Source organism: Puma concolor, chromosome E4 (genome assembly GCF_028749965.1).
Source record: "Puma concolor isolate L17-30 chromosome E4, mPumCon1.1.hap2, whole genome shotgun sequence".
In the NCBI taxonomy this organism is placed as follows: domain Eukaryota; kingdom Metazoa; phylum Chordata; class Mammalia; order Carnivora; family Felidae; genus Puma; species Puma concolor.
Genome location: NC_141683.1, coordinates 12475333 through 12497817, shown reverse-complemented (window position 1 = coordinate 12497817; position 22485 = coordinate 12475333). Strand labels below are relative to the sequence as shown.

The window sequence follows — 22485 nt, the reverse complement described above, 5'->3', positions numbered from 1 at the left end:
GAAAGGAGACTAGGTGGGAATGGCTGGAGAGGGAAGAAGAAAATCACTGAGAAGAGAGTTATAAGAGACTGGAGTGGTCAAAGGTGTCAATGTCAAGACGCCACACTTCAGGCTATGTTACAGATGCTGTGAAGTTATTATCTAAACTTCAATGATTATCAAAGTCCACAGAATAGCTTTCTAAAAATATATAGAATCAAAACTGCTGGGATGAAGCCTATGAACGTATTTTTGAAAAGCTTCCTAGGTGATGTAGTTGGGTTTGAGAACCATTAATTTAAACCACTTTTCTCTAATCCAATAACAGAGAAATGTATTTAAAAGCACTGCAAAGAGACCTAAAAAAGAAAAATCTGGGCAGAACGTCAGAATGATTTTGATAGCTTATGTTATAATCTCCCCTTGGAAAAAACTAAGGTAATTACCTAAATTTCCATAGTCATTACAATGATGCCATAAGAATAATGTGCACAGTAGAGAATATGTAATTTTCAAATACTACTCAAAATTTTTAAAAGATGGTAAAGAACATAAAGAACTAGAATTAAATGATTTCATTTATTATAAAGAATCTTCCCATAAATCTGTTTCATTCACATACATGACATTTTAGTGTATTCATCCCTGGAGTATTAGTGTATTCATCACTGGAATAAGGACAACTTTTAAAACTACTGTGAAAAACAAGAATGAGATTCAGGTAACAACTTGTGGTTTTGTGCCCTAAACAAATCTTGTTCACAATAACAGGAATGTTGATTATACAACTGACCAGAATAGGGAGTTGAAATTAAGCCTTCCTTTCATTTATCCAAATACAAGGAGGAAAAGAACCATCAACACACTTACTTTATAAACCCTTCAGTTGTCACAACTGGTCTGGGTGAATAATTAATCAAGAAATTCTTTAATTCCTTTTTCTACTCCTAAGTAAATATAAATCACTGATCAACAATGAATAAAGTGGAACTCTAATTCCATCTAATTAAAGTACAGTATTTTGAGAATCAAGTTCTTCTCCTAGCTAAGTCCATGAGATTTTCCTTTAAGGAACAAGAGCACTTTTAACGGATTCTGGAACTCGACTTGCATAGTAGTTGTGATTGCGCAGTGTGGCCAGGACGCCTGCGGAGTTCATATGCTTCACTTCCTTGTTATACTGAAGGGCATTTCCATGGATATCGGTTAACTTGCCTACAGCAAAAAAACATCAATGCGACATTAGTGGCTGACCACATGGTTATGTTTCTAGCTATTTTTAAGTTCCTTTTACTTCCCTGTACAATAATATCAATTCATTCTGGATAAGATAAATGAGTGACTAGAAAGGTTAAGTTTTCATTCACTTGAATTTAAAACTATAGAGCAATTTTGACTAACTGAAAGATAACAAACTATTTTTCTCCCTGATTAAAACTAATTTCACTTAGCATTTTTAATTTATATTTCTCAGTATCAATTAATTTCTCTTATCCTGAGGTGATTACATTTCTTGTCGGTTCTACTCCAACACAACGATTCCCATTTTCAGAAGTGTTTTCTTTATTCTTCCATTGAATATTAATACTTTATTTAATAAGAGTTTAAGTGAAGTATGTTCATCAAATATAATTGTGTTACAATACAGTTTAATTATATACTTTAAAGAGATGGGATTGTGATGAATCTAACTTCCTTGTCATGTAATATACTAATGAGATATTGATAATATATTAGGAGAAATTATAGAAAAAAATCAAGTGTTTCAAGAGTACAAGTGAACTGATGTCTATTAGAAATTGAAAAATCATCTTACTATGTATATATTTGTAGTATATTTTCAGTCAGATTAAAAAAAATTCTAACTCTATGATCTTAAGCACTAGTACTAAGATACTTACCAATATTTGCTTAAATGAAACTGCAGTGAAGACAATGGTGATGAATATTTTACTTTTCAAGGAAAAAAAAAAAACAAACCCTAGTAGCATTAAAGCCATAAATCATTAAGGGCTTAAATGAAGCAACTGTATGTGGGGCACCTGGGTGGCTCTGTTGGTTAAGTGGCCCACTTTGGCTCAGGTCATGATCTCGTGGTTTGCAATTCGAGCCCCGCGTCAGGCTCTGTGCTGACAGCTCAGAGCCTGGAGCCTCCTCGGATTCTGTGTGTGTCTCTCTCTTTGCCCCTCCCCTGTTCATGCTCTGTCTCTCTCTCTCAAAAATAAATAAATAAAAAAAAAACATTAAAAAAATAAATCAACTGTATGTAGGGGTGCCTGGTTGGCACAATTGGTGAGTGTCTGACTCTTGATTTTGGCTCAGATCATGATCCCAGGGTTGTGGGATCGAACCCTGAATCAGCATGGAGACTGCTCAAGATTCTCTCTCTCCCTCTCTCTCTCTCTCTCTCTCCCCCTCTGCCCCTTCCCCTGTTCTCACTCTCCCTCTAAAATAAAGTCAAATCAAATCAAATCAAATCAAATCAACTGTATGTAGATCAAAGTCCAAAAGGTAAACAATAACTAAAGAAAGAGGAATTTACTGAAAATCTATTTTCTATCTCTATGAAATACAGGAGTTGCACTGGCTAATCTAGGATTCCTTCTAGCTTTTATATCCTCACAGTCTAGGTAAAATAACATACTGAAAAATTATATCTTAGCATAACATAACAACTATAAAAACTGTAATTCCCCAAAATAAAAGGGACTGACCTCCCACAGCATGTAAAATAACTTCTGGAGCACAAGTATCCCATTTCTTACATCCAGGACTTGCAAATACATAGGCAGAGGCTTTGCCTTCAATCAGCTGAATAATCTGTAAGGTTAGAGATAATAATTATCCTTGGACCATGAAATAATTGAAAAACAAGAGAAGTTGCTTTTTATCAAGTATATTTCAATTCCTCTGTCCAACTCAACTTAGGTTAAAGCTTTTAGCAGGTTTAAATGATATGAGTATTATGGAGAAACATATAGAATACTATAGAATATAGAATAATATAGTGACCTGAGGGGGGAAAGTGGTTTAATAAGCTACGAGTCTATCGGAACAGTCTTCTTGTCCTAGTCAGATAAATGTAATTTTCTTTTTATTATGTTGTTTTTCTCTTACTGTAAAATCAACATATTGCATATTGTAGAAAAATGAAAGTTTTTCAATCTTGTAAGGAAGTGACCATTGTTAGATAAAGGATAGAAGAATATCCAGTAGTGCGCTAATGTATAAACTGTAGTAAGTCCTAACAGATATGCAGCGCGGACTAGTCTAACAAGTAGCTTCTGAAGTCTTGGGAATCCTGTGCATTGCGGTTTCTAATGCCAAAATAGGAATTTTTAAATTGTCATCTTAGTAACTCTCAAACAAAACTGAGGTCACTGATAGAAACTACATGACTCTATAAAGAGCAATTGCTATCAAGCTTTCATTAGTCATTTACTTATTTTTTGGTTATGCTGTAAAATAATCAGTACTATAAAATTCAGATTTCAAATATTCAGATGAAGAGGCCACACTGACAGAATGAGGAAAATCTCAGTGAATTCCTTAAGGAAAGGAATTGGTCACATTCAATTGTTTTTCTTGATGCTCAAGAACGCCAGCAAACTTGATTAAACCTTCCTGGAGACTTTTAAGTAAACGGTTTTCCTTTCATTTAGCAACTGTGTGTCAAGTCTTATTATGGGCCAAGAACTATTTCAGGTATATTTTTTGAGGGAGGAAGGGCTGTAGCCTTCATTAGATCCTTAAATAAGTCCTTGATATATATAAAAAAAGTGAATAACTGCCTAACAAGGTCTTTTTATAGGAGCAAAGGTGGGGAATATGCAGGATGGGGATTTTGTTCCTAAGGAGAATGGTGCTCCTTGGGAATAAAAGATGTAATGGGATTTTTGTGGTTATAAAAGTAAGGGCAAAGAGAAATCACACCTGTCACTATATTTGGTGAATACCAAGAATATATTTTTACTTTGAAATGTTTTAGTTTTTTTCCAAAAGATTATTATTTTTAAACTCCTATTTTCATCCTCATACCAGTAAGTGCTTTTGAAAAATCTAAAAATAGTTGATTATTGCTTCCAAAGGGTAGGTGAAGAAAAATCAAATCCACTCAGTTCGGTAAGTATTTATTCTTTGCCTTCCTGTGCCAGGCACACAAGTGTGCAATGCATGTGCATCCGGAACCACAGGCAGTATCACTAGCTTCTGAGCTGGGGGATGTCGTGAGATAAGGCTTGGGTGTGTCCAAGGGACAAGATATAGAGGAATTTACATTCCATTCTTATAGGCTTGGATTTTCAATTGTGGTGCAGGGAGTTGTCCAAGGGTCTGGGGCAAGGGAGTGACAGATGGTAAGTTTTGCATGTTTAACGGCTCTATGTTAATGTGAGGGCTGGGACTGAACAGAGAGACCACTGGAAGCTACTGTAAAGTCTGGGTGAAGGATGATGATAGGATTCAAGTTGGGTGGGGGCAGTTAAGATGGATGAGAGGAGACATTAGGGAGGAATTAAGAAGATACAGAGATAGGCTGTGAGGAATGAAGGAGTCTAGGAAGACTTTCAGGTGTCTGCCTGGAGCAGTTAGGAAAATGGTGGTGCCATTTAGCAGATAGGAAATAGGAGGAACGCACATGGGGCAGGAAGAAAAAGGAAGAGCTCCAACTAGACATGTTGACTTTGAGATACCTGAAGGATGTCAGGATGATGATATCCAGGGGGGCAATCAGAGGAGAAGAGATCAGGGCTGGGAAGGATGAAGATCAAATTATGTTCCATTTCACAATTTTTTCAGGAGGATGGAAGCCTAGATGAAAGAATGGGGGAAGCATCCAGGAAAGGCAGGCAGGCAGGCCCGTCCTTGGAGTCCGGAGAATAAAAGATCTAGAAGTAACCCCGGAGAGTCTTTGAGAACAGGAGGGCTGGCAAGAGGCACAGGATCTTATCCTGGTGACTTCTATTAGCACTGACTTGAACCATAACGTTTTTTAAAAATTCAAATGTTGCTGAAATGTGCCTTTGATGGTCAGTTACAATCTCTAATTCTTTCTCCCCAACCCTGATTTCACTTTTTTTTTTTTTTTCAAAGCTTGGGATTTCTGTCAAAGACTCAATTGCATTTCAGCGGGACGGCAGACGCTTTTGTACCTTATTTCCTGCTCCTCCCACTCGTAGCACATCGTCCGGGTTCATAGCCGCCACACAGTCCATCACCAACTTGCTGCCATGGGACCGGGTGGTGGTGATGATGTGTTTTCCAGCAGGCGCCTCTTTCAGCTGAAACCCAAAGGCACCTAAACCTAAAACTCCCCAGATTGTCCTCCCCAACACAGCATCTGGTCCTGCCTATATAAATGAGTGAAACAGAAAAGCTTGTAATAGTCTGGAGAAAAATGTCAGCCATAAATAGAATGCTGAGCTATGTTAGCATCATGATTTTTTTGAAATAAAAATATGATAATGTTATAAAGAACCAGAACAATATCATCGACAATGAAATTTTCCTGAGATAATCAGAGGATTATTCTCTTGTTGTTTTGGCTAATAATTGGGTTTAAGAGGCACTGAAGGGAACTTATGGTTATTCCTTGAAGTCCTCAGGCAAGGAAAAATCATATACTGATTCGTGTCTCTCTCTGAATCAGCCAATGATATCGTTGTTGTATTTGAAAATGGTTGTTTGCAAAAGGTACTGAAGTACCCAGGAAATGAAACACCATATGCTGATTACTACTTTTCATCATCTAAGGAACAGCAAGGGTCTTGTTACTATGGGAATAAGTAATAGTGATAATGTATTTTGCAGCTATGGAGACACGGCAACTGAATAGGCTGATACTGAAGAGTAGCCACGGATAATGGGGTCAGGGTTAACATATTTACTGACAATTGTGGTGGTAAAATGACAATGATAATGCAATCTTAGCACCTGCATTTTCCTTTGCAGAGCTCAAAGAACTTTCAAACACCTTGTTTTAGCTATATACTTTATACAGAAAAACAAAACTTGTATTTCATGGAAAGTAAAACTGATGCATAAAATCATTAGCACAGAGTCATCAAAACACCATTATGTTAATATACTAAACATATACCAGAGACATACAGACATATATGTTACTGAATTCTACGCAGGTACCATACCAGACACTATACTAAGTGCCTTACCTGTATTATTTCATTTAACCCCCCAAGCAACTCCATGAAGCAAGTATTACCATCCTTGTTTTACAGATGAGAAATATGAGACGTGGAATCATTAAGTAACCCGACCAAGGACTCTGGGAAGATCATAACCAAACTCAGGCTCATCTGTATTCAAAGCTGATATCCTTCATTGCTAAATTATACTGCATTTTACTTATCAAAATGCTTTGAAACACATCATCTTATTTGTCCACTGGCGGCATCCTGGGTGCTGTTATAGTGAAATATGCTTATGTTGCAGGTTGCATTCCGTGGGAAGCAGATTCTGAATTAGGGAGGGTGTTCATTAGGGAGGACCCTTGGGGTTAACACCTGTGCAAGGGAGGGAAGGAAACATGAGTGGGCAGAGGGAGAAACCGAGCTGTGATGCAGATCCAATAACAGCCTCAGCTGATTAGCTCTGAAGCTAGAATGGCCCTCAGGGTGGTAAAAATTGGAAGGAAATACCAGGCATTTACACTCATGCAATAATCAGTCATTGGAAATGGACTGCCTTGAAAAAGGGCACGTCACTGGGTGAGGCAGCTCTTTTCAGGTGAGACAATGCTTGAAGAGGCTGCCTGCTGAAGGCGGTCTGTGCATAGCTCTCCCTGCATATGGGGCAACAAAGGAACCAAAGAATAAGCACTTGGTGTTCAATATATGTTCATGCGCTTCCTCTGTTCTGTAGATTCTTGAATCTACACCACAGGAGAGTCTTAGAACCTGAAAAGTACAGATGGGCTCTGGTGCTCATTGGGCTTCAGTTTGATTGCTGAGATAAATCTCATGCTCTCAAGAAACTTATTTATCAATTCATCTCCATTTATTCTGAAAAAGAAAGGAAATCATACTAAAAGAGCAGACATGGGTATTCTGGTTCCTAAAATGTCACATTCACTCCATAAATGAGTATGTAGGCAAAGAGGATGTGACCAAGGAATCTGGCACCTGGGTGCGATAATGCAATCCCATGAGGCAGCCAGCTAGCCTTCCTCTGTGCTCCTGATCTCTCCATCTCCTTCAAAAGCACCACACCAACTTTCTGGACGTAACAAAGGCTTCATGATGGTTGATTACAGTTCATAATGGTTAAGAGGCTATCTCTGACATAAAGACCAGTTAGGTTTCTTTGCACTAAGCCACCCTGCTTCCTTTAAGTGCTTACCAGGTTCAGTATCTGTTAGAAGTAATACTAAAGTTCAAATTGTTAGAAGTCTTCTATCTGGCTCAAGAAGGCAATATAGAGTAATGGTAAGAGCCTGGACCTCGGTTTCAGTCTCCAGATCTTGTCCATGACAGGCAAGTTACTTGCCTGAGTTTCTTCTTCTTTAAAACAAGGATAAAGGTTTCCTTATAGGACTGTGGTATTACATGAGATAAAGCCTGTGAATCTCTTGAGTCTGGCAGCACACAGTAAGCTCTTGATAAACTTTAGCAATTATTCTTATACTGATGACTAGTTGAAGCTGAATATCCATCCTTGAATACCATCAACAGAGCTGGGCAACTCTTCCACTTGTTGCAACAAATTTTAAGGCATATGCAAGCGTGAAGGATGAGAGGAAAAAGAGAGTACAGAAGGGACTGTGGAGGAGAGAGAGGTAGCAGTGGGAGAGGCAGGACAGGAGGAAATGAACAGACACACGAGAGGGACAATGGCCACCTGGGTACCACAAGTAGCCTGCCTTGTTTTCTACCTACTAGTGGAGCCAAAACCCTACCTATTTTTTCTCACCTTTGCTTCATTCCCGTGTTCCCTTAACTTCTGCTTTTCATTGTTCTGTGGAAAATGAATACAAGTTTTCTAATCTCAGAAAGAAGTGATGGAAACTATCAACAACCCCTAAGCACTGCGATCATCTTTTGATGAAAGGTGCCCTGCATTACAACATCATCTGTGAACTAAACACCCCTCTTTAAGTAATGGTATTAACTTACTTTAAAGTTTACATAAAAACCACAAACTTGTGTCTGCGTATAGTACTGTATAAACAAAGTCATATTAAAAAAATTAAAAGACACTTAAGCAAAGTAGTACGAGAGAGTTGTTCAGTAATGCAGAACTATTTTTGCTAAATAATTTTAAGAGGCACATAATTATAAATAAAAAGTTATGATCATACACATGAAAAAAATATCTTAGAAGCAAAGATTAATCCTGCTCTTAAACTCAAGCTAGCAATTCAGAAGTAATAGTCCCCACTCTGGTTACTTCGATTCTCCAAGTTCTATCAAGGTCACAGTAATGCAAATACCTCAACTGTTTTATTTCAACAATTTCCTTCAACATTTAATGTGATTTCACATCACAGTATATTTATGCCTTGGAATTACATTACTCTCTTCTTTCTAAGGAAGGCAATTTCTTGGGAGCATAATAGAAAGTCAAAGCAGATTAGAGAGACAAAATAGGAGAAATGAGTGCAAGAGCATAGCTAGTTCTATTATCAATGCTGACTGTAATTTAGGGATTATATAGCTTTACCTGGAAAACAACATGGCTAGCATCTTTTCTCGGTTGAAATGGTTCATTTCTTCAATATGCTTCAAGAACCACCTGTAAATCAGGTGTCTCAATAACCAAGCTAATCAAGAACCATGTCAGTAATTCCCAAACTTTGGCATTCAAATAAGGCATACATAGAAAAGTACATGTAATATACATAGTGTCCCTCTGTACACACAAATACATACATATACATTCCTCGTATCAGTGCCCTGAGGGGTTCTGATTCAACAGGTCTGGGGTATGACCTGGGAATCTGTATTTTGTTGACTTCCCTAATAACTGCATGGGCAATGAAGTTAGAAATCACTGGATTAGATAACATCAGGAATCATATAACACTGTATCTAATAAAATATTTTTATATCATTTATAGTAATACCTGGTAGTTGTAATATGGCTGATTAATAACTCCTGCTATGGCTCTTCCTTCATAAGCAATTCCAATAAGAACTGTCACGTTGTCAAGAAGACCTATGAGGAAGACATGAATATCAATTATATAACTTTCTCATATTACATATAATGCATCATCAGCACATCAACTGCTCCAAGTTATTTTTCGAATAAAGGTAAGAAATTTGTAATGATTCATCCATGATCAATCCCTCTGCTGGCAAAATGCACAAATTATAAGAGATAGCTGGCCAGAGACAGAAGAAGGATCTATGGCCACTTAACTGAATCGATAGGCATGGTCTCATTAGTACAATTTGTAAACCAATTGAATAAACCAGCCATAACTCCACAGCCATTATTGTCAAACTGCTGTGACCTTCTGCCACCATCCATGTCACTCCTGCCTGCTGGATCACTCCCTGTTCCAGGATTACTGTCTAGACCTCCATTTCAGTCTCTAAGGTAACATTTCTCCAAGTGGCGTCTGTGCATTGTCAAGCAGCATCAGAATTAACTGGCATGGTTTTTTTGTTTGTTTGTTTTTTAAAGTAAGCTTGATGCCCAACATAGGGTTCAAACTTACGACCCTGAAATCAAGAGTCTCATGCTCTACTGACTGAGCCAGCCAGTGCCCCTTAACTGGCATAATTTTTAACACTGATTCTCAGGGTTCTTCCCAGAGCCAGTGAATCAAATTCTCTGGAGGTGGGGGTCAAGATCTAAACAATCTATCTGGGTGTTCTTATATGTACTAAGCTATCTAGAGCTTCCCTATTTCTCAACGGATCATTGAGAAGTTGTACTGCATGTGCATGTGTACATTTGCATATACACTGTGCGACAGACTCATTACAGGTATGTCTCATCCAAAGACAGAGAAAGTTTTTCTAATAATGATGTGAAATCTTCTTTTTCTTAAGCTATAAAGCTGAGAGCCAGTATCAGAAAACCTATGTAGATCTCTGTTTCAAAAATAAAACTCTAAGCGTATGTACACTATGCTCCTAAAACCTAAGACTCGGAGCATGGTCTTTTTACTTTAATGCTGTCCATTTTATTTTAATCTGCTACTTTCTGAGTTTTCTCATTGTAGACAATTTCACAAAGAAATATTGTACTGTGTTTCCAAATTCATTTTTATTTTTTTTCCTAATTTTTTTAAGTTCATTTATTTATTTTGAGGGAGAGACAGCAAGTGGGGGAAGGGCAGAGAGAGGGAGACAGAGGGTCCAAAGCAGGCTCCTCGCTGTCAGCAGAGTCTGATGTGAGGCTTGAACCCAGGAACCATGATATCATGACCTCAGCCAAGGTTGGACGCTTAGCGGACTGAGCCTCCCAGGCGCCCCTCCAAACTCATCTTTAAAGGTGAGGCTGTGAGTGAGAAGGCAGCTCACAGTTGAGGGGAGGGTGAGTGGAAGCGGTGTGGGAGGGCAGAGGCGGCACAGCCCAGCAGTGCAGCTGGGGTTTACATTGTTTTCTACCCCAACAGAGCTGGGGGTTCAGCGCTGTCACTGTTGACACTGGCTTAGTGTCAGCTATCCTCACCTGGGGGACATTAGAATTGTGCGGCTGTTAGACGGTCGGGGGGGGGTGGTATTTGAAGGAGATGAATTTTCTCCCTCGCTGTCTTGACACTCACTGATATACAATAACAGTTAGCGAGGATGAGCACAAATATAGCTTCAGGCCATGGACATGAGATATGATACCAGGTTTTCATGCAGCAGATGAAATATTAAGTGTTGCCGACCAAATATCATCTACTAGACCTATTGCTGTTGGAAACAAATACCAAAGAGATACCAACCTTCAGTGTATTCCTTGGTCCCATCCAGAGGATCAACCCAGACCACAAGCTAAATAAGAGAAATATCCAAAGTAAGCATACAACATTTAAAAAATAGGTTTAAGTAGATTAAAAATACTTTTTTCATTTTTAAAATTATACTATGAATTGCTTAAGCTAATGTCATCAGTTTCGTGATAGTAAAAAACCTTATATTTTGTAATCATGGAAAACGTCCATTTAAATTGGAGAAAAGTCTGATTTAAGAATTTTAATTTTTTTTTTTTTTTAACATTTATTTACCTTTGAGAGACAGAGACAGAACACGAACGGGGGAGGGGCAGAGAGAGAAGGAGACACAGACTCTGAAGCAGGCTCCAGGCTCTGAGCTGTCAGCACAGAGCCCAAGGGGGTGCTCAAACCCACGAACTGTGAGATCGTGACCTGAGCCAAAGTCGGATGCTTAACCTACTAAGCCACGCAGGCACCCCTGACCTAAGAATTTTAAATATGCGGGGCGCCTGGGTAGCTCAGTTGGTTGAGCGTCCAACTCTTGATTTCAGCTCACATCATAATCCCACGGTTGTGGGATCAAGCTCCGCGTGGGCTCTATGCCAAGTGTGGAGCTTGCTTCAGGTTATCTCTCTCTCTCTCCCTCTGCCCCTCTCCCCAACTCACACTCTCTCAAACAAAGACTTTTAAATACAAGATGCTTAACTAATAAATTTGCTGTCACCTGAACGCTAAACACAATGCTATGAACACACTGAGCTCTATGTGGTAATACAGGGAAAACTAAAGTGGCACCCAAAATATTTTGAACAACGTGTGGCTGGTACTCACTTTGGCATATAATGATGATTTAAAAAAATAATGACAGTCTGACTTTAACTTAAGGATACCAATAATATACAGCAAAGAAAAATGAATGTTTTATGAACGGATAGTACATTAAAAAGAAATCCCTTCTCCTTAGGATCTTAACGTGATTCAGGATGTGTAGCCATTACCCACTAGAGCTATAATGCTTGATGTGAATTTGTGAATGAGGCATATTTCGGATGGAAGACACCAGGTTTCATTTTCTTTCTGTCCTCCAAATCACAGAGCAAAGTGCCTTACTCATAGTAGGTATTTGACGAATTATGTTAAACAAATCAAAATAAGTAAGTAAGGTGATTTTTATGGCCTTCTAAACTATAACATAGGGATCTATTTCATCTCCTTCTAGCAATGGAATGTTTTACCCAAATCTACTAACAAATTAGATATTCTTCCTTCAGGTATTTTTAATAATAGTTTTAGAGAAGAAGCCAAGAGGATAAGAAACTAAACCCTAACTTAACAGATCATACATTCCATGTGGTTGCCTGGTACTTCTATGCTGGCCCTGAAAGATTTCAAGTTCCTGGTTGGCCCTATTTTATATCTACCAACTTCTCAACATTACTGGCAAATTTTATTTACTAGAGCAACAACATGAAGGCTGACAAAGAACGAAATAATGATCTGGATCATACATCCTCCTCTTTAATAGCACTGTACTGTGATGGGCACGGTTGCTTCAGTATCTCCTCCCACTGACCATCTTCAATCAGTTCTTGATCTACTTCTTCAGAAGGCAGATCCTAGGGCAGAGAACACTGATGGTCACTGAAGCTATTTGGTGTTTACAGAGCAGCCTTTGTCTTCGTAACAGAACAACTGCAGCACCGTGGGTCACGAGGGCTTCCTGTTTACCCTTTATGTTTAGAGTTTAACCGAGTAGAAAGTAAGGCAAATCAAATCAAATTGCAAAAATGACCATATATGGCTGAGCAAAGTTGACTACAAAAAAAACCCCATCCTTCTTATCCTGAACAATTAAAAAAAAATATCTAAGTGCTATAAACATATTTAAGTAAAGTTGCTCTGACATCTGATACCTCCCTCTCAAACACAGGACAGGCAAACTCCACCACTTTCAGTGTTATAGTCTTTGGGTAAGTGCACAAATTAGCCTAATTTTAAACAAAAAACGAAACGAGAAATAACAAAATCCATTTTTATTCCAAAGTTCTAGAACTCATCCCATCTTATAGTTTGTCTGCTGATTATTACAACAGGAACTATCTTTTACGGTCTAGAAGTGAGATACCTGCCTAAAAATGGACCAAAATATTTTATAATCAGACATTTCCTTCAAGTCCAAGGAATATGACAAATCATTTTGGTGTTAAAACACCAGATACAACACTTTGAAATAGGAATAGTGGTATATAAATCTTTAAGGGGCAATTGTAAATCCATATGGGGAACAGTCATTAAAAACATAATGCATCACACATATTGTATCACAACACTGAATTCACAGATTCTCACAAGTCTTACCTCTTCCCCTATAATTGTTAGTTTGGGGAATTTCCGTGCCAGTGAAGAGCATACACTCATTTGTGCCAACCGGTCAGCTTTGGTCTGCAGGTCTGTGGGACAGGTCTGCAACAAAGAATGCAAATTTCAGCAGCACTAGTATGAAATAAGTTGTCCTCTGACTCCTAACACATGAGTGTCCATATCATTTAAATCACACTGTCTACTTTTAGATTCATGGAACTTAACACCAAAGGAGTCAACTAGTTTCCCAGTTTGGTTTTTCTCACGGGATTTATAGTGGTTAAAGTTTGAAAAGGAGTTTTTAGATTATTAGACCATTTTCTCCCCCAATTGAGAAATCCTCTTCATAAGATCTCTACATCAATCTTTTTTTTTTTTAAATGTTTATTTATTTTTGAGACAGACAGAGACAGAGCATGAACGGGGGAGGGTCAGAGAGAGAGGGAGACACAGAATCCGAAGCAGGCTTCAGGCTCTGAGCACAGAGCTCGACGCGAGGCTCAAACTCACAGACTGCGAGATCATGACCTGAGCTGAAGTCGGACGCTTAACCAACTGAGCCACCCAGGCGCCCCTCTACATCAATATTTTACTTAAAAAAGATGAAGAGAGAGGAAACTGATAACTTTCCAAGGCAATCGGAGCTAAAAACTTTAGCTATTTGAAAGGTATTCCTTACACGGATCCTTCTACAACTTCTGTTCACTAATCTTCTACTAGTCTACTGATCTACTTCCCTAATAATTCAATAGGTCCTCAGGATGATACAAAGAATTCCTATTTCTCAAATATAAAAAATGTGAAAATGAACAGCAATAATATTCGATATGTATAGCTCATCTACAATATTCTCATTCAAGCCGTATGTCAGATAGTCATTCTAGTGAAAGACAGTGGAAAATCTGGTAACTGACAGCTACAACCTTTTGTTAGTTTGCTTTCACAGAATTATGAAATGTTGCAATTTACATATGCCTGGTTAGGTGGGTTTACGGATTATGTTATTTCAAATAGTAGAAATTTTCTAATACTTTTGAGTGAGAGTGAGACAAGGAACGATCATGAAAATCAAAGACTCTTATGCCACACTGAAGTCTGTTCGTCATCTCAATGCAAAGTAACTGTATAATATAGGGCCACAGATCTTTGTTTATTTCCTAAAGAATTGTGTCTGGCACATGGTAGCTGCTCTAGAAATATCTGCTGAAACTTTGAAAAGATTTGTTAAATTTGGAGATAACATACAGCAATCAAGTCTGGACACTGCTCTCTAGAGAAAAGACACACTGACGGCCATGAAGTATACGAGGAAAGCTATCCCAATTCTTTTCTTCTCCAGGATAATACTTCCTGCTCTTTCTACTGACATAGGGCCAGACCTCATCTGGCACTCAATACTTTGTGTGACAAATTTAATTCTGCCCTTCCTCTTTTAAAATGAAGTGTCAACAAGTAGATACAAAGTACTCGAAGCGTCTGACCGGTAAAGAGGACAGTGAGATTATTACCTTTTTCCTAACTTGAATACTGTTTTTCCATTACTTCTGAGCTACAGGCTACAATGTGGTACATCTAATACAATGACAATATAAAATCAATGTAAAAATAAGCGATGCTGTAAGGAAACTATCTGAAAAGAAATGATCATAAGTATTGGCAGTGGTGGTGTGATGGATAACTTTTCTTTATTTTTGCTATTTTTTTTATTTCCTATTTTTCATTACAGTAAAAACACTTTATAAAAAAGGCAGTGAGATTAGTAGCCTTCTGAAAGTTGCCGAATTACATTGCTGATTTATCACTCAGTATGTTTTCAACTAAAACCTCTTTTTCAAACAATTATAAATCAGATTTACTTCTTATTCCTTGAACATTAATACTTTGGGACCTTATAATTATTCCCAATATAATATCCTGTTGGACTTGGCCCTCTTTTCTCAGTGTTTGTAACCTTTTGAATACTTATTCTGTGATCCAATATATTAACTAACCAATATATTAACTACTCTTACCAGGTTCATTTTTTGATAAATTTGGTAAGTATGATTTCTTTTTTTTTTTAATGTTTATTTATTTTTGAAACAGCACACATGCACACCAGCGGGAGAGGGGTAGAGAGAGAGGAAGAAAGGAAATCCCAAGCAGGCTCCCCGCTGTCAGTGCAGAGCCCGACGTGGGGCTCAAACTCACGAACTGTGAGATCATGATCTGAGCCAAAATCAAGAGTCCAACACTTAACCAACGGAGCCACCCATGGGCCCCAGATAAGTATGATTTCATGTCCTCCTCTTCCACAACATTTTTGAGAAGATGCGTTCAATGAATTAAAACTGTATTAAGTTAATCATTAGAGAAAAAGAGAAGCAGAGTCTTATGATCTATCAGCAATGATCTTTTCTTGGTTAACATGAAACATGAATTAAAGTGAAATGTTTGGGGCCACCTGTGTGGTTCCGTCGGTTAGGTGTCCAACTTTGGCTCAGGTCATGGTCTCATGGTTCATGGGTTTGAGCCCCGTGAGCCCCACATCGGGCTTTTTGCTGTCAGCACAGAGCCCGCTGCGGATCCTCTGTCCCTCTCTCTCTGCCCCTCCCCTGCTCACACTCTCTCTCTCAAAAATATAAATAAATTAAACTTCAAGGAACAAAAATAAAGTTGGTATGAAATGAGATGAGACTTTCAGTACCTTCTCCACGATACCCAGGTCTCCTTCAGCAAGAACACGTCTGATTATGGTTCCTGCCTTTTGAGCAACAGAATACGCCGAGGCCACCAGCCGCATCAACACAGTGTGACTGGAAGCCATGATAAACCCTGGGGGGAAATGAAGAGAAAGTTGTGTTACTTTCTACTGGTTTTATTTACTTGAATTCAACTCAATACATATTTATTGAGTGCCTAACTGTGTAGATTCCTTAATAAATATTTACTAAAAGAGACTTGGAAAAACTTCCATTTCATCATTGATTCTTTCAATAAATTTTATAGCATTCTCTCTCTGCAGATGGTACATTTTGAAGCATAGGGTAAGCTGGCCCAGGCCTATGAGCATGTGAAAAAGTTGTATGTATGAGATATACGAATGTATGTGCAAAGGCCATGGAAGGTGCTGCAGAGACTAATAAGATAAAACATCTGCCACCGAGGAGCTAATATTTTGGTGGATTGGCGATAAAATATTATAACCTAAAGCCTGTAACATAAAACTAGTAAGTGCCAAGAGAGGTATGGACAGCGTAAGGGATGTGGATGGATGTGTGCAGTAATTAAAAAGAGGAGGGACTGCACGTGATGATAATTAGTTCCTAAAAAACACAGAATAGTCCATTACAGATTAAATAAAATTTAACCTGCTGGTTATTTATTACTACTATCGTCAGTTACCAGATAAAGAGAACAAGTGACATAATTAATTGGGGTAAAGACCAATCATGTGGAAAAGTAATGAGTGTCAGAATAGCCCCTGGCCCAATGAAAAATGTGGAAAAAAACAGCCTTTAGGATAAAGTAAATTCCTCTTTGAAAATACAAATACAAGTCCTGCAATTTTAGTGACTGTTCTGAGGCTGCAATGTACCATTCAGATTCCCTTCAGGGCTGAAGGACATTTCCCCAGCTGCTGAGAGTGCCATGAACAGATGGCCCTTACCTGCCACCTTTCTCTGGGAATTTATCTGCTAAGATGAGTCACTTCACCTGAAACTGGTCAACAGAGGGGATGGATTTAAAGGTCACTCCACACTCCAGCCGGGTGCCACCCTAACTCTGATGGCTCATCCCAGCTTCTGAATGCCCAGCACGGTTGGTTGACCGAGACCTTGGCTGGGACTCTGTCCTGGCCCAACTCCCAACCCCCGACAAGGCATCACTGCTTACTTTCCACTTCCCACAAGTGATCCCAAGAACACTCCCTAATAAACCTCTTGGGCTTTATCTCTGTCTCAGAATGCTTACAGGGAACTGCCCTATGATCCCTTCCCCCCCCCCCCCCATCAAATCAGGTCAACATTATTTTAATGCATTAAAGGAACACAATACGGAACAGAAAAGACATTATAAATCTCAATTCGGCAACAGCCATCATTCTACCACCAATTTCTGACTGCATGTTTGATCTGATGAGGCTTTCAAGCTCTTTTCTACATCTTTTTTCTGTCATCCACATTTTATTCACAGGCATTATGAACATACTTGAGACAAAAAACAAGTGAAGTGTTTGAAACCCTTCAGAAGGAGAACAGAATTGAATTCGATGTAAGGTAATGAACACCATCCTGTGGCCAGTAGCTGTCGGGAATTAAGATGAAAATAAAACAAACTCCTATGTATTTAAATCCTGTTTATCTTATTATATCATCAGGCTACATTCATTTTCTTGGCATGCTAGGTACTACATGTGGAAAAACTGCTCATGAAAATCACTCATGCAGGAACACCTCAAATTGAAAACGGGAGAAATAATTCAGCAAATACTTTGTGGACTTTACCTCTACTCCCTTAGTATCCATGACTGGCTACCTATCTGATTTATTCTACTCTGGAAAAGGTAGTCTTCAGGCAACTAATTACGCACTGCCCAAATGTCTTAACCGCTGTTGTGCTACTATGTGTTGGTATGCTTGTTCAGTCCCCATCTTCTATAAAATGACATTTATGAAAGGCAGATCCTTTTCCCTCACTGTGTGGTAGTGTTCTAACTTTTCAAGATATCATTTACCTTTGAGCTAATTAAGCAATCATTCTAGACTTATCAGGCTTCATATCTAAATAAACCACTTCCCTTTATGTTTGTCAAGTTCACAGTATTTTTTCATAAAGACAAGCTTTCAGGCTTTGTCTTTTTACTACATTCCTCATAAAATGCATACTACATGAACTGCCATTTAAAGCTAACATCAGTTTCCTAAGAATGGTTTGGTTTTTAATTTTGTTTATGTTTATTTTTGAGAGAGAGAGAGAGAGAATGAGCAGGGGGAGGCGCAGAGTGGGGGGGGGGAACAGAGGATCCAAAGCGGGCTCTGCACTGACAGCAGTGAGCCCCATGTGCGGCTCCAACTCACGAACCCTGAGATCAAGACCTGAGCCTAAGTCTGACGCTTAACCAACTGAGTCACCCAGGCGCCTCTAGGTTTGATTTTTAAAGAGATCCTGCAAATCACTTCTAGTTGGCAAGTAAGAAAATATGCCAACCAATTTCTCTGAAATACTTTGATCCAAACATAATTAATAAAATTATTATCCCTGTCTAATATTCTTACATATTTTCTTAAACAAATGAATACAATTTTGGCCCTTAATATAAAGAAAATTAATCTAATCACATTATCAAAACACATCCGTAAAAGAGGTTCCTGTTACCCTTTTTCATTGCGTTCCCTCCCAGAACCCAAACGAGAATCACCTGTTGGAGAATCACTCGTTGACGGTATTGGAGCGCCAGAGCAAGTCTGAAAAGCTACCTGCCAGTTGCTAACTTCCTTATAGCAGGTCAAATTACACACACTGTACTTCCTTCTCTAGCAGTTTTATACCTTCTGGGTCCTAAAACACCGCCTTTTGTGAACACGTCTTTCTGAAAGCTTACTCAAAACATCATGAGGTAGCTAAAGGCACAGGCACTGGAGCTCATTGCCAGTCTTCAAATCCTGGCTCTGGCATATGTTAGCTGTCTGATCTTTGGAAAGCCACTTAATTTTCTGTGCCTCTAGCTATAAAGCGGAGCTAACAATATCATCTATAGCATAGGGTTGCTGTAATTATTAAATGAGGATTGCATGCAAAGCACTTGTAACAGTTCCTGGCACAAAGTAAGCACTAAATGATACTGGCTAACCATTATTGTAATAATTGTCCTCATTACTGGCTCTCCTGCAGAGACATCAGGGCAGTGTTAAGGGCGAAACAATTCCTATAACTTCTGCAACATTATTTTGACCCTGGGGTCAATGTAATATGTTGTATGATAATATGTAATCAATGTAATATGATAACCCTGAATCACAGTACAGATTCTTTTTCATAACATTTGGAGGTTGAGGCTTAGAGTATGTATGAAAAAGGTTGCATGCCAGTTAAGGCTATCAACCCAATATCCCACTCTTTAAGAAATCTTTACAGTTGCCAATAGGGCTAACTTGGAAGGATAAACACAACAGGAATCAAATGATCCATTTCCTCTGATAGACTGGGAAATGTACCTTGAATCGATATAAAGGTGGTGAGCACATGAGGATTAGGATCCAAAAACGAATGATGACGGGGCGCCTGGCTGGCAGTCAGTTAAACATCCCACTTTGGCTCAAGTCATGATCTCATAGTCCATGAGTTCGAGCCCCATGTTGGGCTCTGTAACGACAGCCCAGAGCCTGGAGCCTGCTTTGGATTCTGTGTCTCCCGCTCTCCCTGCCCAAACATTAAAAAAATTTTTTAAATGAATGATGAGTTCCCAATCAAAATACAAAGATTATATATCTTTTGAAACCTGATCAAATGATGCCAGGTGCAAAGGCATCTGGAAAAATAAAAATATGAGCACAACAGAGCAAATTCTGAAAAAAGAACAACAAGCAGAGATACACTCTTTACCAGTTATCAAAATACGATATGAAACTATAGTAATTAAAGAGTTTAGTCCTGGGCAGAATTAAATTCCAGAAATAGATACTACAGGTGGTATTTCAAATCACAAGGGAAAGTTAATTGTGCAAAAAAATGTCAAGAACAATTACTAATCTTTTTAAAAGTTAAAACTTTCTGCATTCTTTGTATCAAATATATACTCCAGATCAATGCATGATTTTAGAAGTAAAGAATGAACCATAAAAGTATGAAAATAAAACTGTATTAAATATTTTATAAATTTGGTAAAGGACTTTTAAACATGAGAAAAACTAACAATCTATAAAAGAACATTGACAAATTTGACTGCATAAAAATTAAAATATCTATGTAGCCAGTTTACCACAAAGCAGATGAGTGACAAAATGAGAAAAAAAAAAAATTGTATCACAGCCTAGACATCTGAGTTAACTTTGGTTATGTAGAGGGCTTTTTACATCATCATGTTAAAGATAAATAATCCAGTAGAAAAATGAGCAAAGGACACAGTCTATTCCTAGAAAACGAAAAGCAATGGCCATTAGTTAATTACATGAACTGCTCAACCTCACTAATTATGAAAGAAATGCAAATTAAAACAGCAAAAGATGATTGTTCATGTGTAAGACTGGCATGGATAAATATGACCAATGTGGGCTAGCCTGTGAGGGAACATCCTCCCGAGCACTGTTAGCAAGGAGGCATAGTGGTTTTGAAAAGCTTACTAAAAATAAAACGTACACATCTTTCGAACTAGCAATTATATTTTCAGGAAAACCTGAATAAATCAAGCAAGTCTATAAGTATGCAGCAAAGACAGTAGGAAGAATGTGTGCTATTTTAACGAAATTTAATTTTAGGCGTAAGGCAGTCTCTAACGAACCCACTGTCTAGGTCTGCCTTGTCCTTTCTACAATATATTGCCATGAAAAGATCCCAGAGCACGAAAACAAATCAAACAATCAAATTGTTGACACTCAAGAATCTGGGTCCGAAATTGGAATGTCTGGAGACGCAATCTGATTCCCGCAATCTTTTCTTTTCTTTTTTTAACATAAACCCCTGAAATCTCCTTATATCTCTGCAAAGGGGTGGAGTTAGGGGACCAATAAATGATTCAGATCTGCCCAAGGCCCTTGCTCTGACTCGCAGGGGAGAAACTTACAGTGACAAGCCTGGAACAAAGCTAGACGAAAGACACTTGGAAGGGTGACAACAACAACTAAAAGCTATCAAGCAACAGGTCCCTGGTAGCTTCCAGTACCTGGCCTTCTCCCCGGCAATAGGTCGTACGTTGGCGGATGCAGGACAACCTACTGCAGCTACTGAGCATGCGGGAAATTCGGCGCAGGCGCAGAACAGCTGCTCCCACGTTCGCGGGAGACTCCGGACCTGCAGGGTAACTCCGTTTTTCCGTGTTTTCCCTGAACTTTCCGGCGGCTCATGCCGCCTCGGGTCACAGCGAGGGGTGTGTCTACTTTTAAAGGTTCATTCTGATTTCAGAGGTCTTCCAGTCCTCTTTGTATGTATGCTTCACTCTTAAAATGTTAGTAGTAATGTTAGGTAGTAATATCGCCCTGCGGCGGCCAGCGACTGTTTAACCTCGAACCCCAGTTGTTCGAGAAGTGGCTTCAGGAGGTCCACGACACCTGCACTTCTGCTCGCAATGGCAGTGGGGCTCTCTGCGAAATGGTCACTAGCTTTTACCTTTTTTTTTTTTTTAAACATTTATGAGATTTTTTTTTTTTGTAATGTTTATTCGCTTAGAGAGAGAGAGAGAGAGAGAGAGCACAGTGGGGAAGGGACAGAGAGAGAGAGGGGGACAGAGAATCCAAAGCAGGCTCCAGGCTCCGAGCTGTCAGCACAGAGCCGGATGCGGGGCTGGAACTCACAAACCTGAGATCATGACCTGAGCCAAAGTCGGACAGGCTCAGCCGACTGAGCCACCCAGGCGCCCCCAAACGGAGACACATTCTAACTGCAGAATTCTTATAATTTTTTTATGATATTTTCTCCACTACTATGCACTTGTTTTAGCTTCACCTGATTTAACAGCAGTTTGTTTTGTGTTTTGGAGATTTTTCTTTACTGGACTCTTTAGAGCATTCAGCTTGATTTTCATAAAAGCAGTTACCTTTGCATTAAAAAAACCGCATTGGTTTTGGGAAGAGAGCAGTCAGTGAGCCATTTTTGTTTCTGTGTGCTCTTCTGTAAGTCCCAAACTTTTATGAGTAGAAACAATAATTTCCATTAAAAAACAACAACAACAACAACTCATCGGAGAATATCAACAAATGGCTACCATTACAGGAGTTCTAGTTTGAGAAATCTTTTTTTTAAACTTTTTTTTAAATGCTTATTTATTTTTGACAGACAGAGCATGAGTGGGGAAGGGGCAGAGAGAGAGAGGGAGACACAGAATCTGAAACAGGCTCCAGGCTCCGAGTCGTCAGCACAGAGCCCAACACAGGTCTTGAACTCACGGACAGTGAGATCATGACCTGAGCTGAAGTCGGATGCTTAACCGACTGAGCCACCCAGGTGCCCCGAGAAATCTTTTACCTATACAGTCTCATTTGATTTTCGCAATAACTTTGAGACTTAAGTCAGATCATTTATTGTAGTAAAATAGGTATATAACAAAATTTACCATT

The 22485-nt window shown here is 38.8% G+C and overlaps 1 protein-coding gene across 5 annotated transcripts; it reads right to left on the bottom strand.

Annotated features, from left to right (window-relative positions):
* Positions 1–539: 539 nt before the first annotated feature.
* BPNT1 (3'(2'), 5'-bisphosphate nucleotidase 1) lies at positions 540–21198 on the bottom strand. 5 transcript variants are annotated; one of them, XM_086694689.1, is made up of 10 exons: positions 21096–21198; positions 15921–16048; positions 13232–13336; positions 12382–12489; positions 10883–10931; positions 9059–9150; positions 7906–7950; positions 5130–5327; positions 2694–2799; positions 540–1194 (listed from the first exon to the last, which is right to left on the bottom strand). In XM_086694689.1, the coding sequence occupies exons 2-10, from the start codon at positions 16038–16040 to the stop codon at positions 1046–1048; spliced, it is 972 nt and encodes a 323-aa protein (XP_086550815.1). In that variant the 5' UTR covers positions 16041–16048; positions 21096–21198; the 3' UTR covers positions 540–1045. The 5 variants fall into 5 exon arrangements, with proteins under 5 accessions (XP_086550815.1, XP_086550813.1, XP_086550816.1 ...); XM_086694687.1 differs by having other exon boundaries at positions 20997–21140; XM_086694690.1 differs by lacking the exon at positions 21096–21198 and adding an exon at positions 19432–19636.
* Positions 21199–22485: the final 1287 nt, after the last annotated feature.